This window comes from Camelus ferus, chromosome X (genome assembly GCF_009834535.1).
Source record: "Camelus ferus isolate YT-003-E chromosome X, BCGSAC_Cfer_1.0, whole genome shotgun sequence".
NCBI classification, from domain to species: Eukaryota; Metazoa; Chordata; class Mammalia; order Artiodactyla; family Camelidae; genus Camelus; species Camelus ferus.
The window spans coordinates 70607903-70622620 of NC_045732.1; the positions used below are offsets into that span (position 1 = coordinate 70607903).

The 14718-nt window shown below is 36.1% G+C and overlaps 1 protein-coding gene across 1 annotated transcript in view; it reads right to left on the bottom strand.

Moving 5' to 3' along the window:
• The window catches only part of IL1RAPL2 (interleukin 1 receptor accessory protein like 2), an 809106-nt gene that overhangs the window by 401924 nt on the left and 392464 nt on the right, over positions 1 to 14718 (bottom strand). Inside the window, exon 4 of the mRNA XM_032475705.1 lies at positions 2552 to 2705. Within this exon, the coding sequence (XP_032331596.1) occupies positions 2552 to 2705 (154 nt within the window). The remainder of the gene's footprint in view (positions 1 to 2551; positions 2706 to 14718) is intronic.

A 14718-nucleotide genomic window follows, 5' to 3' on the forward strand; every position in this document is an offset into this window, starting at 1 on the left:
GCAAAACAAGTATGAGTGGGTGACTCTTAACAACCCCAGTCTTTTATTTTGAATTGCAAGAGGACAATCTGTTGATTGATTTTAATACCAAGCAAAGTACAATAGAACTTAGATAATATTGCAAACAGAAATAAATCTTCACAGAGCAACCTCTTAAACTTCCATACCAAGAAATCACTTTGTTTCCTACATCAGGTACAGAATTTGAACTGTATGAATAAATACATAAACTTGGTATCTTCTTATATGAATGATGACCCAAGGATAATTTCGAACTATTTTTCCAGGATGTAATAATTGGTACATTTTAATTTAAATATTAAATGAATAAATTACTGTTTCAGTGGCTGAGGTTGCTTTATCCTCACCCTCTCTTGACAGATTTCCCTTAGTTACCAAAAGCATGTATTTGCATGATAGCTTTTAGGAGTTTACGTAAAATAATTTGAGGCTTGTGAAAACTCGTTTTGGGGTGTGTGTGAACTAACAGGCTCATAAGGGAATCAAACCTGTGACTGACTTCTTTAGCACCATTCTCTCAGCTAGTACTTCTCAAAGCATGATCCTTGAGAGGCATGCAACAGTTTCACCTGGGCAAAAAGGCCAATTCCCAGTGTTACTGATGTGCTGAACGAGAATCTGGGGGAGAGAGGTGGGAATCTGCATTTAAGGAGCCTCACCTTTACCAGAACTGGGTTCCTCCACCTGATTCTGATGCACACTAAGGTCGGTCTGAGAAACTCTGGGAGGTAGAGCTCAGGTGAAATTTTAAATCCCTAGTTCAACTCTTTTTAAAGTTTTGGGCAAGTGGATTAATACCTTATAAAATATCCCAAATAAGAAGATTTAGCCCTAATTTTCCAGAATCTAAAAATAAACCAAATAAGCAAATGTGTTATCACCATAACCCAATAGATGGGAGCATAAAAGAGGTTTGGTATTTACGTTATTATGGTCCAACTTAAAATATAAGCAAAATACTATAATGTTACCAACTTTACTAAGTGACTCCCAAGTGGAAGTGTTCTGCAAACATCTGATAAGGACTGTGTGACTGTGGTCAAAGTGATGCTGCTGCAAGGATCTGTGCATGGTTGGGTCACTTAATAATGATGTATAACTGCTTATGATTGACTCTTCTGCTTGACTTAGGCAGGAAGTCCAGTTTGTGTTGAGAAAATCAGAAATTAATCAAAAGCAGATCTTTGCTATTTGGGATTGACCCAATATGGTAGTTACTTTCAAAGCTCATGGGGAAAAGAACATGCAAGTCTAATCAAAATAATAATTGAAAACTTCATAGAAGGTACTTTACAAAGTAAGACTGTCATGGATCAGAATAGAGAATGAACTAAAGTATAGATACATATATTAATTTCTAATAAAACATATTTTTTCCTCGTGTTAACACTCAGAATTTAGAAAAAGATGGGGAAAAAACCCAGCTGACTCTCAGGGATCAAAAACTGAGTTAAATATATGAATTACAGAAATGAATTTACTAAGCAAGTGTCATTATTAGTAGACTGATTTTAGCACTATCCCCAAAAGGTCAGCTAGACCTAAACAAAAGCAACATAGAAGAAAATTTGTGAATATGTTACAATTAGCCAACTAGTTGATGTCAACATTAGATGGTTAAACGAGTAGTGCCCAAGTGCATTTATCTTAAGTTAATTAGTGTAATCAACACTACAATTGTCTGGATAATGCCAAATTTCACCATGACACAGATATTCTCCACAATACAAAAATGTGTGTGTATACTTATACACACACAAACACATCTAAAACACATAGATGAAGAAGAAAATTAGTCAAGATTTGCTCAGGAACAATAGCAGGTAGACTTTTTGTCAGTTTCTTAGGGTCCATCACACCCATTGTTAGGAATAACTTTTATGATATTAGGTTGTCTTCTTTTGCTGAAAATTACTTTCTAACATTCACCACCAGGTAAGAATACCCTGAATTTTTCTCTTCCACTGTGAGTACAATTACTAATTTACACTTCGCTTGTACTTCAGATTTAAAACACATATGTGCATGGCTATTTATTTGGAGTTGCCCCATTTCAGGATCACCAAAGTTCACAATTACATCACTCATTGATGAACAATTTTGTATAAGTGATATTTTGGATGCAGTCCAGGAAGATTTCATTCCAAAAGTCCAACAGAACCTCATTCTAAGGCAGCCTTCACCTACAAGGAGATTCCACATATGGGAAGTCGACATTCTAGTGTTTCCAGTATACCTTTTCTGAGATGCTTAGTAACAATGATATCCTAAGGAGTGAAGAACCTTTAATAAAAGTAGAGAACATATATGCAGCAATTGGGAACATGTTCCCTAAATGAATTGTTCACATTCCACATATAGCTTCTCACTACAACTTATTAATAGTGAGCTTCACAACTATTTGATTTGTAGCCAATTCTAAATTCACAGCAAGTTCACTCCTTGTTTTGGAAACTCTCACTTCCTGTACCAAATTATACTTAAAAATCTAATTTGCCATGATTTGGTAAAAAAGAAAATCAATGTTTACCTGTGACTTTCAATTCAGTTGTCCTTCTCACAAGTTTTCCTTCATACTTAAGCTCACAAGTGTAATTCCCTCCATCTTCTTCTTGAACTTCCTGGATTAGAAGAGCATTTCCTTTCTGTATTATGATGCTTCTCCACATTTTTGGCTTGCATTCCTGCAGAGAAAATATCTTCTAGTAAGTGAAAAATAAAAATTCATATCACTAAGTCTTAGTATTGGCAAGTTAGTAGTTTTACTTTTTTTTGTACTCTTTAGCTTTCAACATATGTAGCTACAGAGTTAAGTCAATGACCAGAAAACATCATAAACGCATCTTATTGCATCCAATTGAAATACCGTAGCTATCACCCTAAGGACCACTTTAATAAAACGCCTGATCCCAAGAGCAGACAATTCTTAGAGACATTCTGTGAGAACAGAGAAGCATACAAGCTCCCCAAATGCACAAAAAGTAGAGCAGAACCTTAGAAGTCACTAAATGACATTTTAATGCCCTGGTCATTTCTATACGATAGGGATCTCTCCTAAGCATCCTAAGAGGATAGTGTCCACTTAGCAACATAGTATACAACAAGGGAGTCTTAGGCATTATTAAAATTTTATAATAGGCTTTTAGACTGGCAATGGTTTCATTAATTATTTCTTATAGTAAAAACTAATCATAATATTCAAGAGTCTCTCTCCCCACAGTCAAGAGATCCACTGTGGAGAGGCTAAGGGGGAAGAGGTCGAGAAAATTAGGCTTGAGGAATTGTCTAGAAACATAGCTAGGTAAGATGAGGACACATTTTGTTCTAGTAACAGAATGGAGAAATCATTCATTTATTTTCTAAGTTCAGTGACATATCACCAGAGAATAAGATTTCGGTTTTGAGGCCAATTCTTTCCTGATGGGAATGTGAGAGAGTGCTGCTTGCTACTGGGATGGACTTTACTAGAAAGGAATGCTTAATAATCTTCCACAGACTGATAATGATATAGCAATAGCAGAAGATATAAGAATATTCAGACAAGTGGTTTTGTCTTTTGAGAGTTTCCTCAGACTACTTTTTACATATTATAGCAGTTTCTCTAACACTCATCTCAAATGTTCAACAAAAGTGGCAGCCAAAAGCTGTACAAACATCAGTGAACACGCAGGGGATAGCAGTGAGGGGATACTGAAGTAGCTGAAGTATTTTATTATCTAAATTTTTAAACTGTCAGTTAAGACAATTAAAAAATTGGTTATGAGGCAGATGATATGAATAACAGTTGAGAGCACTTTCCACTTCCCCCATGGTATATACGACATCTCCTCTACCTCCCCTCCCTACCCTCACTCCCACCTTCCAAACACATATCCTCAACATTCATGCAAACGTAGAATCGATGCTGACTGTCAGTCCCCAGCTCTGAGTGTTTATGTGTGTGTGTGCATGTGCATAAAATGATTTGGGAGAGTGAGTACCCATTTATTAGGTTTTTTGTGTCTTTTTTTGTTGTTGTTGTTTTTTATTGTCACAATTTTTTTCTGTCACAATAGAAGCTTTGACAACAAAACACAAAAACTGACACTTAACTTCACAGGTATAATATTTAAGAGACATGCTTGCTTTATGTCCAATACAACTACCCAAACACATTGTCAGAGAGTAAATAAAAGTAATATCATCTAGGGCATCTAGATATAAAGCTGCTTTGCTCCCTAGAGTCTTTGCAAAGAACACTTAAGGGTCTGTCTGAAATTATATTACGTACTGTGTCTGGTGAGGTTTATCACCTATATAAGATTTGCTTCTGAGTTAAACCTTGGGCTATAAGGTTTCTGGGAAAATGAAGAAGAAAGACTGAACAGAAAGAAAAAAATCGCCCAGCTGCCACTATCGTCATACAATAATAATCCACAATTATTTTCGCATTGCTTCCAACTCTGATAGCCTCAGATTTCTAAAGAATCATTCTGAAGGTCATTAAACAAAAATATGGCCCCTCTGGGCATTTTGAGAGGAAAGGAAAATGAAAACTGAACTGCTTCACTTTCACAGAGCAGTCGTGGGGGCAGGCAAGTGAGCCCACACACTCATTTTATTCAAAGACAAATGGCATCATTTTCTAATGTCAATTTGAGGGGGGGGGAGTCTATATGCAATTAACTCTGACCATTTTCTTTTTCCCTGCACACTGCTTCGTTTTTTTTCCCAGGAAGTAATAATCTAGAGTATACAGGACTTAGAAAAATAACTCCAGATGAAGAACAGCCTGGAATCTTCACATGTTCTTTGGATAGCTCTAGATAGTCCCAAGTGCTTTTCAAGTTGTCATCTAGCCTTATAAAAGATTTTTTGTACCCAGTAGAGATTCTTTTTTAAACCGTGGCATAGGGATATGCTATCTTCAGGCCACCTCCACCCTTCTGGGACAATGTAGTATAGATGAAAAGGCAAACTGGCTTCAGACCATTTCAGCTCTAGGTCAGAATCTGGGGTTCACCCAAGTTCTGTGATCTTGGGGAAGTTTACTTAACTTCTTTAGGTTTCAGTTGTGTACTCTGCATATGGGGATACTATATGCTACCCTATGAGCAGCCAGAATCCAGAGGCATGCAAAGTTTCTTCATTACACTCTTGTTGGGCAGCACTATATATAGTGGTCATCCAACACAGAATTCTTCCTATCCCAAAATTTTTGCAATCCTGGATTATATCTCCTCCAAACCTCTGGCTCTGCTTGGTGAAAATTGTTGCTAATGGACTAATGAGAGAAAAACAAATCTTCACTAATTGGTTAACTATGCCCCAGCAACATAATACTTTAACCCACTGAAAACATATAGTTCCCAAGAGGCCACTCCAACACTAATCCTAGCAGGTGGGTAGAGAAACTGTATTTTGTTCAGAAAAGCCTGGTAGATCACCATCCTGCCCCCACCAAGCCATCCTTCACAAAGTTACCTCATAAGCTATCCTACCCATGTCTGGGTGCCTGTATCAAATCTCAGAAGTCTTCCAAGTTCTTTACTTCATTACTGTAGCATCTCTTCCTTAAGCTGCTGGTTGCTACACTTACTGCTGTCACTGCTTCTCTCCTGCCTCCAGTCTTCCCATCACCTCTTTCCTACTGGACAGACAACACTGCCATACTTCACCATTCCCAGACCTGTTTAATTTAATTCTGACAACCTGTTAGACAATGAAGTTTGCAGTACAAAGGTCAAGTCTCAAGATAGTTGTTTATCTGAGGCAAGGACAAACCACCAAAGCCTTGAATGTGAACAGGTCCCTAATATTATTCTCAGTGCACAGTTCCTCTATTATTTTTTTAATTGAAGTGTAGTGAGCTTACAATGCAGGGTGAATTTCTACTGTGTTTCAATCATACATATACATATATATATGTGTTTTCATATTCTTTTTCATTATAGGTTACTACAAGATATTGAATATAGTTCCTTGTGCTATACAGTATAGACTTGTTGTTTATTAATTTTACATACAGTAGTTAGTATTTCCAAATCTCGAACTCCCAATTTATCCCTTCCCACCTCCTTTTCCCCCTGGTAAATATAAGTTGGTTTTCTGTCTATGAGTCTGTTTCTGTTTTGCAAATAAGTTCATTTCTGTCTTTTTATTTTTTTAAGATTCCACATATGAGTGATATCATGTGGTACTTTTCTCTTTCTGGCTTACTTTACTTCGAATGACATTCTCCAGGGCCATCCATGTTGCTGCAAATGGCATTGTTTTATTCTTTTTTATGGCTGAGTCATATTCCATTGTATAAATATACCACAATTTCTTTATCCAGTCATTGTAGTTATAGAATACTATGATCAGATGTCCATTTCTGAAAGATCATTCCAGTGGGTATATAGAAGGTAGTCAGATTATAGAAAGAGAGATTGATTAAAAACTTAATTTACTTTGATCTATTTTTATCCATTGAATGTCATTAAGGATACATAGGAAGTCCTTTATAAGCCTGGATTCTTACAACAATTTGGAAAGATGAACAGCAAACTCCTGTTAAGTTTGAGAAAAACATCCACATCAAACATTATAAAAGTTGACAAGAACATATCGTTTTGATACATCAAGAAGTTGTACAGTTAAAACTCAACCTTATAAGACCTTTATTCCTAATCACCAAAACCCAGCAACAAATGGTCATCAATGGATGAATGACTCTACAGTGGTACATCTCTATAGTGGAATATTGGATTACTACTAAACAATAAAAGGAATCAACTACTGATATATATCACACCATAGAGAAAAACTAAATGCATTATGCTAAGTGAAAAAAGACAGGCACAAAAGGCCCCATATCATATTAGTTATATGAAATTCTAGAAAATACTTCACAATAGGAACAAAAAAAGAGATGTTTTTAGCGAGGACTGGGGCTGGGAGGAGGGAATTGAATACGAAAGGACATAGGAATGAACTTGGCGTGATGGGAATGTTCTGTATCTTGTTTGTGGTGTATGCATTTGCCAAAACACATCAAATTGTACAAGTAAGAAAGGTTAATTTTATATCTGTAGATTCTACAGAATAACATGACTTCAAGAAAAACACAAAAAACCCTCAATCTTAAATTCCCAGTTTGAGTTTGAGATGTCCTAGGTAACTTTATTTCTAGCTCCCTATGTAACTTTTCCCTTCCTATAGTAGCAGCAAATATCAAGTAAAGACTTTGGTCATTAGATTTTTATAACATGTCTGGGATATGTGGCAGACATTATTACATCTATTTGATATGTGGGAAAATGGAGGCCCAGTGGCATTCTATTACTTATCCACATTAATAGTGGAATGGTGACCAGAATCCAGGTCCCCAAAGACCAGTGCTTCTTACACATATCAAACACCCACTCCACCAATATTAATCCATCTTCTTTATAATTTACAAATAATAAATAACTGCTTTCCCACATCTAATGCCATATCTAGAAATTAAAACATGAATAAATCAGTCTTAAATATTATGACACTGACTGTGGTTTTAGGGCACAAACTGAGGCCTTCATGGGTTTCATAGCTCGTTCCTCCTAGATAACAGTATCCTTGAAAATTCTAATTACATAGATTAAAAATTTAAAGATTGAATGTAATTTTATGGCTACAAAGTAAGGCACATAGTAGTATCATTACATTTCCAAAAGGGATTCGAAATCCCCAAGCATTCTGCCAAACCGTTTTTTAGCAAAACAAAAAAAATGTTGGTCATGTGGGCTGTGGTATTATAAGGTCTCCAATGACCTTCTTTTTCCCCCTTTAAGAAAACTGTCAGAATGTATAGTAAGATATATCAATGCAAAGCTCTTAATTTTGGAAGCTTATCTCATTGTAGTGAGTGACAACATTTAGAAATGGTCATTCCCAAACTATCATTTTAGTAGATTAAATTAACTCCTCATAATACATCTAAAATTTTCTCAAATATGGTATGAGTCAGAGATCTAATTATTTTTTTCCAAGTGAATAGGCAATTATGTGCACATCATTTTTAATAAGCCATTATCACCCCTTCACACCCATTAAAATGAAATGTTATCATATACTAAGTTCTCATATATACATATTTTATCTCCTTGTGGATTCTCTATTAAATTCAACTGATCTATGTATCCTTTCTTAAACTACTTAAATTGCTGCTGTTTTGCAGTAATTTCAGTAATAGTTAGAATAAGTCTTCTCTCATGAATGTTTTTTTTCCAGTATTTCCCTTGCAAATCTGGAGCATTTGTTCATCCATATGAACTTTATAATGTTTATCATGTTGTCTAATTTAAAAACATCACAGTTTAGCAAATTGGATTATTTATGCAATATTGGGAATAACTGATCTTTTATTCTATGAGATCTTCCCATGCAGAAATATGTTCTGTTTCTCCATTGATTTAGACCATATGTTATGTCCTTCAATAAAATTATATTTTTATATAGGTTTCCTCCCATCTTTGTGAAATGTATTCTTCAGTGTTTTATAGTTTGTCATGGTTGTAAATGGGATAATTTCATTTTTCCCTTTACATGTCTAACTGATTATTACTAGAAAAAATAAAAATTATTGAATATTTTGTATACCTTTATTAAGCTACTTCACCAAATTATCTCATCAGTTCTATTTTTGTTGTTGCTGTTTAGCCTCTTGGGTTTTCTTGGTATACAATTATACAAACTGATAAATAAGATTATTTTGTCTCTTCTTTTCCAATATTTATACAGCATATTTCATTTAATTTTCTTATGGCATCAGCTGGAACCTCCAAAGCAATACTGAATAACAGTAGTGACAGAGATCATTCCTGTCTGGTACATCATGGATATAAGGATATATGTATATTTACAAGGATGTTTATTGCAATACTGTGATTACCAAAAAACTAGAAAAAAGCCTGAACATCCATCTGAAGAACGGCTGAATAAAACAAGGTTATATACAGCCTATGAACTATGATCCAGCTATTAAAAAAGAACCTACAGCCAGCATAAAAAAGAACCTACAGCCAGCATAGTACTCAACGGTGAAAAACTCAAAAGCTTCCCACTAAAATCTGGGACAAGACAAGGATGCCCACTATCACCACTCCAATTCAACATAGTCTTGGAAGTCCTAGCCACAGCAGTCAGGCAAGAGAAAGAAATAAAAGGGATCCAAATTGAAAAAGAAGGTAAAAGTGTCATTATATGCTGATGACATGTTACTATATATAGAAAACCCTAAAAGGTCCACACAAAAGCTACTAGAGCTGATTGAAGAATTCAGCAGGGTAGCAGGTTACAAAATTAACGTTCAAAAATCAGTTGCATTTCTTTACACTAACGATAAATCAACAGAAAAAGAAAGTAAAGAAACAATCCCCTTTAAAATAGCACCCAAAGTAATAAAACATCTGGAAATAAATCTAACCAAGGAGGTGAAAGAATTATACACAGAAAACTAAAAACCATTGAAGAAGGAAATTAAAGAAGACTTTAAAAAATGGAAAGATATTCCATGCTCTTGGATTGGAAGAATCAATATTGTTAAAATGGTCACACTGCCCAAGGCAATCTACAGATTTAATGCAATCCCTATCAAATGACCCAGGACATATTTCACAGAACTAGAACAAATCATAATAAAATTTCTATGGAACCATCAAAGACCTAGAATTGCCAAAGCATTACTGAAGAGAAAGAAAGAGGCTAGAGGAATAACTCTCCAGACTTCAGACAACACTATAGAGCTACAGTCATCAAGACAGCATGGTATTGGTACCAAAACAGACATATAGACCAATGGAACAGAATAGAGAGCCCAGAAACGAACCCACAAACTTCTGGTCAACTAATCTTCGACAAAGGAGGCAAGAATATACAATGGAATAAAGACAGTCTCTTCAGCAAATGGTGTTGGGAAAACTGGACAGCAGCATGTAAAACAATGAAGCTAGAACACTCCCTTACACCATATACAAAAATCAATTCAAAATGGATTAAAGACTTAAACATAAGACAAGATACAATAAACCTCCTAGAGGAAAATATAGGCAAAACATTATCTGACATACATTTCAAAAATTTTCTCCTAGAAGAAATAAAAGCAAGAATAAACAAATGGGACCTAATGAAACTTACAAGCTTCTGCACAGCAAAGGAAACCAGAAATAAAACAAGAAGAAAACCTACGGAATGGGAGAACATTTTTGCAAGTGAAACCAACAAAGGCTTGATCTCCAGAATATATAAGCAGCTCATACGACTCAATAAGAAAAAAATAAACAACCCTATCCAAAAATGGGCAGAAGACCTAAACAAGCAATTCTCCAAGGAAGACATACAAATGATCAAAAAGCACATGAAAAAATGCTCAGTATCACTAATTATCAGAGAAACGCAAATCAAAACTACAATGAGGTATCACCTCACACCAGTCAGAATGGCCGTCATTCAAAAATCCACAAATGACAAATGCTGGAGAGGCTGTGGAGAAAGGAGAACCCTCCTACACTGCTGGTGGGAATGCAGTTTGGTGCAGCCACTATGGAAAACAGTGTGGAGATTCCTCAAAAGACTAGGAATAGACTTACCGTATGACCCAGGAATCCCACTCCTGGGCTTGTATCCAGAAGGAAATCTACTTCAGGATGACACCTGCACCCCAATGTTCATAGCAGCACTATTTACAATAGCCAAAACATGGAAACAGCCTAAATGTCCATCAACAGGTGACTGGATAAAGAAGAAGTGGTATATTTATACAATGGAATACTACTCAGCCATAAAAACCAACAACATAATGCCATTTGCAGCAACATGGGTGCTCCTGGAGAATGTCATTCTAAGTGAAGTAAGCCAGAAAGGGAAAGAAAAATACCATATGAGATAGCTCATATGTGGAATCTAAAAAACAAAAACAAAAACAAACAAACAAACAAACAAAAACAAAGCGTAAATACAAGACAGAAATAGACTCACAGACAGAGAATACAGACTTGTGGTTACCAGGGGGGTGGAGGGTGGGAAGGGATAGACTGGGATTTCAAAATTGTAGAATAGATAAACAAGATTACACTGTATAGCACAGGGAAATATACACAAAATGTTATGATAAGTCACAGAGAAAAAAATGTGACAATGAGTGTGTATATGTCCATGAATGACTGAAAAATTGTGCTGAACACTGGAATTTGACACAACATTGTAAAATGATTATAAATCAATAAAAAATGTTAAAAAAAGAATTAGATTTATATAATCAACATGAAATGACGTTCATGATACATTTGTATATGATAGGAAGAGGGGAAGAGTGATATGTATAGTATGTTCCCGTTTTTATAAAAGTGAGAGACAAGGAGATACATTGTGTCTATATACGTATATAAATAAATACATAGAATATATATAGAGAGAGTGTGTTAGCAGTGAGGAAAGAGTGGAATGATACAACAAACAGGTAACCTTAGTTACCTTAGATGGTTAAAATGGAGTGGAAGAACATACAACTGACTTTTTACACCTCTACACTGTTTGATTTGTCAAAAGGATCAGTTTTTAAATATACAGAAATAGGTATTCACTTACTTTGGTTTGACTCCAGGCTTTCTGTAAAACTCAGTAAATGCCAAAAAGAAAGGAGAAATGGATTTCATCAGATTAAGCAAATTGCTTAACCTCTTTGGGCTTCAGTTTCCTCGTGTGTAAGACAAATCAGTTGTGTTCCATGGGCTCTAAGGTCCCTATGATACTGCAATTCCTTCTACTAAGTTTCAGCTGGATCTTGAGAAAATCTCTTTCTGGTTCATTTGAGGCCCTTCAAGTCATTAAGGAGTTCTTCAGAAGGATTTCAGGAACTGTTTCTAAAATAATTTTCAGAGAGCATTCTATTTACATCAGTGATGTGAGTCTATGAAGTGCGTAAGATATGTATTTAGAGGAGCAATCAGAGTGGTGTTCTAAAAGAGCATGCACTAGAAATCAGAAATTCAAGATCTGAACTCCTAATTGGCTGTGTGTTAGCTAAGTGACCTTCTCTTAGCTACTTCAATTTCCTCATCTGTAAGAAGTAATGGTAACAGCCACCAACAAGTAGCCACACTTCCTTTTGTTAACTGATGGAGTTCAAATAAAGGAGATTTCCCCCCCTTTCACGCAACCTCTGCATTCCAAGGACAACACGGATTGCCTTATTCTCAGCCACCTTTAGGTAAAAAATTGTTACATTTTATGAAAAAGTAGATCAGAGCTCCCAAACCAGTGAACCACAGCACTCTGGTGTGCTAGAGGGGAACTACTAGCGTGTAGACACAATGGTCTGCACTAAATCAGTCACATGAGACCTGGAGCAGCCCAAGTCCTTAGGGCAGTTCATCCAATCACCTCACTGGGTCATATTATTATTTTCTATGTGTGCTATAATATGAAAATAATCGTGACAAGATTGTTGTCAACTATTATGTCCTGTGGAACTATTAACTGGTCTTATTTAGTTCTGAAATTTTCCTTTGCAAAGATGTTCATATCTATCTATGGTTAAAAACAGAGTTATGTCCAGTGATGTTCATGTCTATCTATGGTTAAAAACAGACTTATGTCGAATGACCTTTACTTGATAGAAATGCTATTGTAGGAACTGTTCTTTAGATGCTTTCACTAATGTAGCTCCTTCCTGGAGCATTAAGGGGAAGCAGTTTACTTATCTAACTCCCTCCAAAAGAACAAAAAATGGGTTTATTTCAGTCACTTCTCTATCCCCAGTTTGTAGAATGGTGCCTAGCACATAGTAGGTACCCAGTAAATATATACTGAATGAATGAATGGATTTGCACTGAGCCATTCATAAGGTCCCACCCATCCTGTTATAACCAATGGCAAACATCTGAACTTAAGACAGTTTCGGCAAGAAAAAGGAGGATTCAAACAGGTAGCCTTGACCTCATTAACATCAGCTTTTTATCAACTGAGTTTGCTTATCACATAAATGTGTGTTTTGCCCCAAGGCATCTATTTGTATTTTCATTGCTAATGTCCTATTAAGGTTAGGGAATTCTTTTGTTTAGAAATGGGATAAAGGGACTCTATGTTCTTGTGTCAAGTGTTCTCAGTGAATAATGAGGTTGTTCTAGTGTTTTCCTTAGTTCAATAAAGAAAATAATCATCTCTCATTTCAAAAATGTTTCTAACAGCACTGACATTATTGTCTATTCTGTTCTAATGTCTAAGCCCCATTCATAGCGTCAGGGGGAAATGCTCAAAGTTTAGCCCCCTTCCTCACTTCCTTTTGTTAACTAATAGGGTTCAGATAGAGGCGTTACAGCCCCTTATACAATCTCTTACATTCCAAGGACAACCAAGATGGGCTTATTCATTCATCTTTATGAACAAGCCCCAGTGCCATATGAGCCACCCCTACCTTCCCATCCAGCTGTGACTACATGCAAACATTGAAGGATACTCCTCAAAGGCCCGCCATAGTAGGACAGATGGAAAAGAAACCAGCGTAAAGATTACATGCATTTGAAAATATGACTGGGAAAAGGATCATGCAAAACATACACTTCACTGTTAAAACACTGGAGATAACACGTTATACACTTCTAACTTTGGATATGTACCAGAACGAACCCTGGACAAGGGTGCCCTCCTCTTGTCATAGCTGTAGCCAGAGCAAAAGCACTTCATGTTCAGCCTGGTAGGAAATGTACAGACTGCAAAGCAAGTAGGGCAGATTGCTGAACTATTGGTTAAAAAGGAAACATTTTTCCCAATACATCAATACATTTTTTCAAGGATTTACTTGCAACATTGTATGAGAAGTGGGATTAACAATACAACTGGAAGTTTCAGAGACTCTTTAATCTGGGGTTTCAGTTTTTTAATCTGATCCATTACTGCAGTGTAGTGGCTGAGTGGAAGGGCCCAGGAGCCAAACTGCTGTGTGACTTTTAAGCCACTTAACTTGTCTGAGTCTCTAGTCACTTCTTCTGTAAAATGAGGATAATAATAATATCAACTTAAGACAGTAGTTCTAGAAATTGAGTTAATCCATCTAAAGCACTTAAAATGGGGTCTGGCATATAGTAAGTACTTAATACATGTTATCTATAACTATGGTTATTCATCAATTATAAAATGTTATAGGAATAGCCAATGTTATTATCCAGACAGAGCTGGAAAAGCCATTTGCTTCACCATCTTTGGTCCATTTCTAAGAAAGAGTGACGGTTAGCTTTTCCCAAGGGATAAATTGCTTTGGCATACAATGATGATGGTGATGTCTAGAGATGTGAAATAAGAAGAATTTAGTAGAAAGATAAGAAGGTGAGATAGTAGAATGAACACTGTAAGAGAAAGCTGATGACCTGGATTTTACTCCTAGCTGCTAATGCTTAAGCTGGTCAACCTCCCTTGTTCAACTATAAAATTGAAATAAAACCTTTTTATTCTATCTTTTCATGGGCTCCTCTGATCAGGGCTGTGTCTTAAAGAAGTGCCTGTGATCACGGCTGGGTTTAGCCCCAGGCCTATTGCAGGAGAGGGTAGTGGTTAACAAAATGGACTCTAGAATCAAACTGCCTTGAATATAAAATGAGGCTTTGTTGGCTAAGTAGATCTGGACAAGTTTCTGTATCCATCTAGACTCAAGTTTTTCTCTATTAAATGATGATAATAGCGCCTACCACACAGAGTTGCACT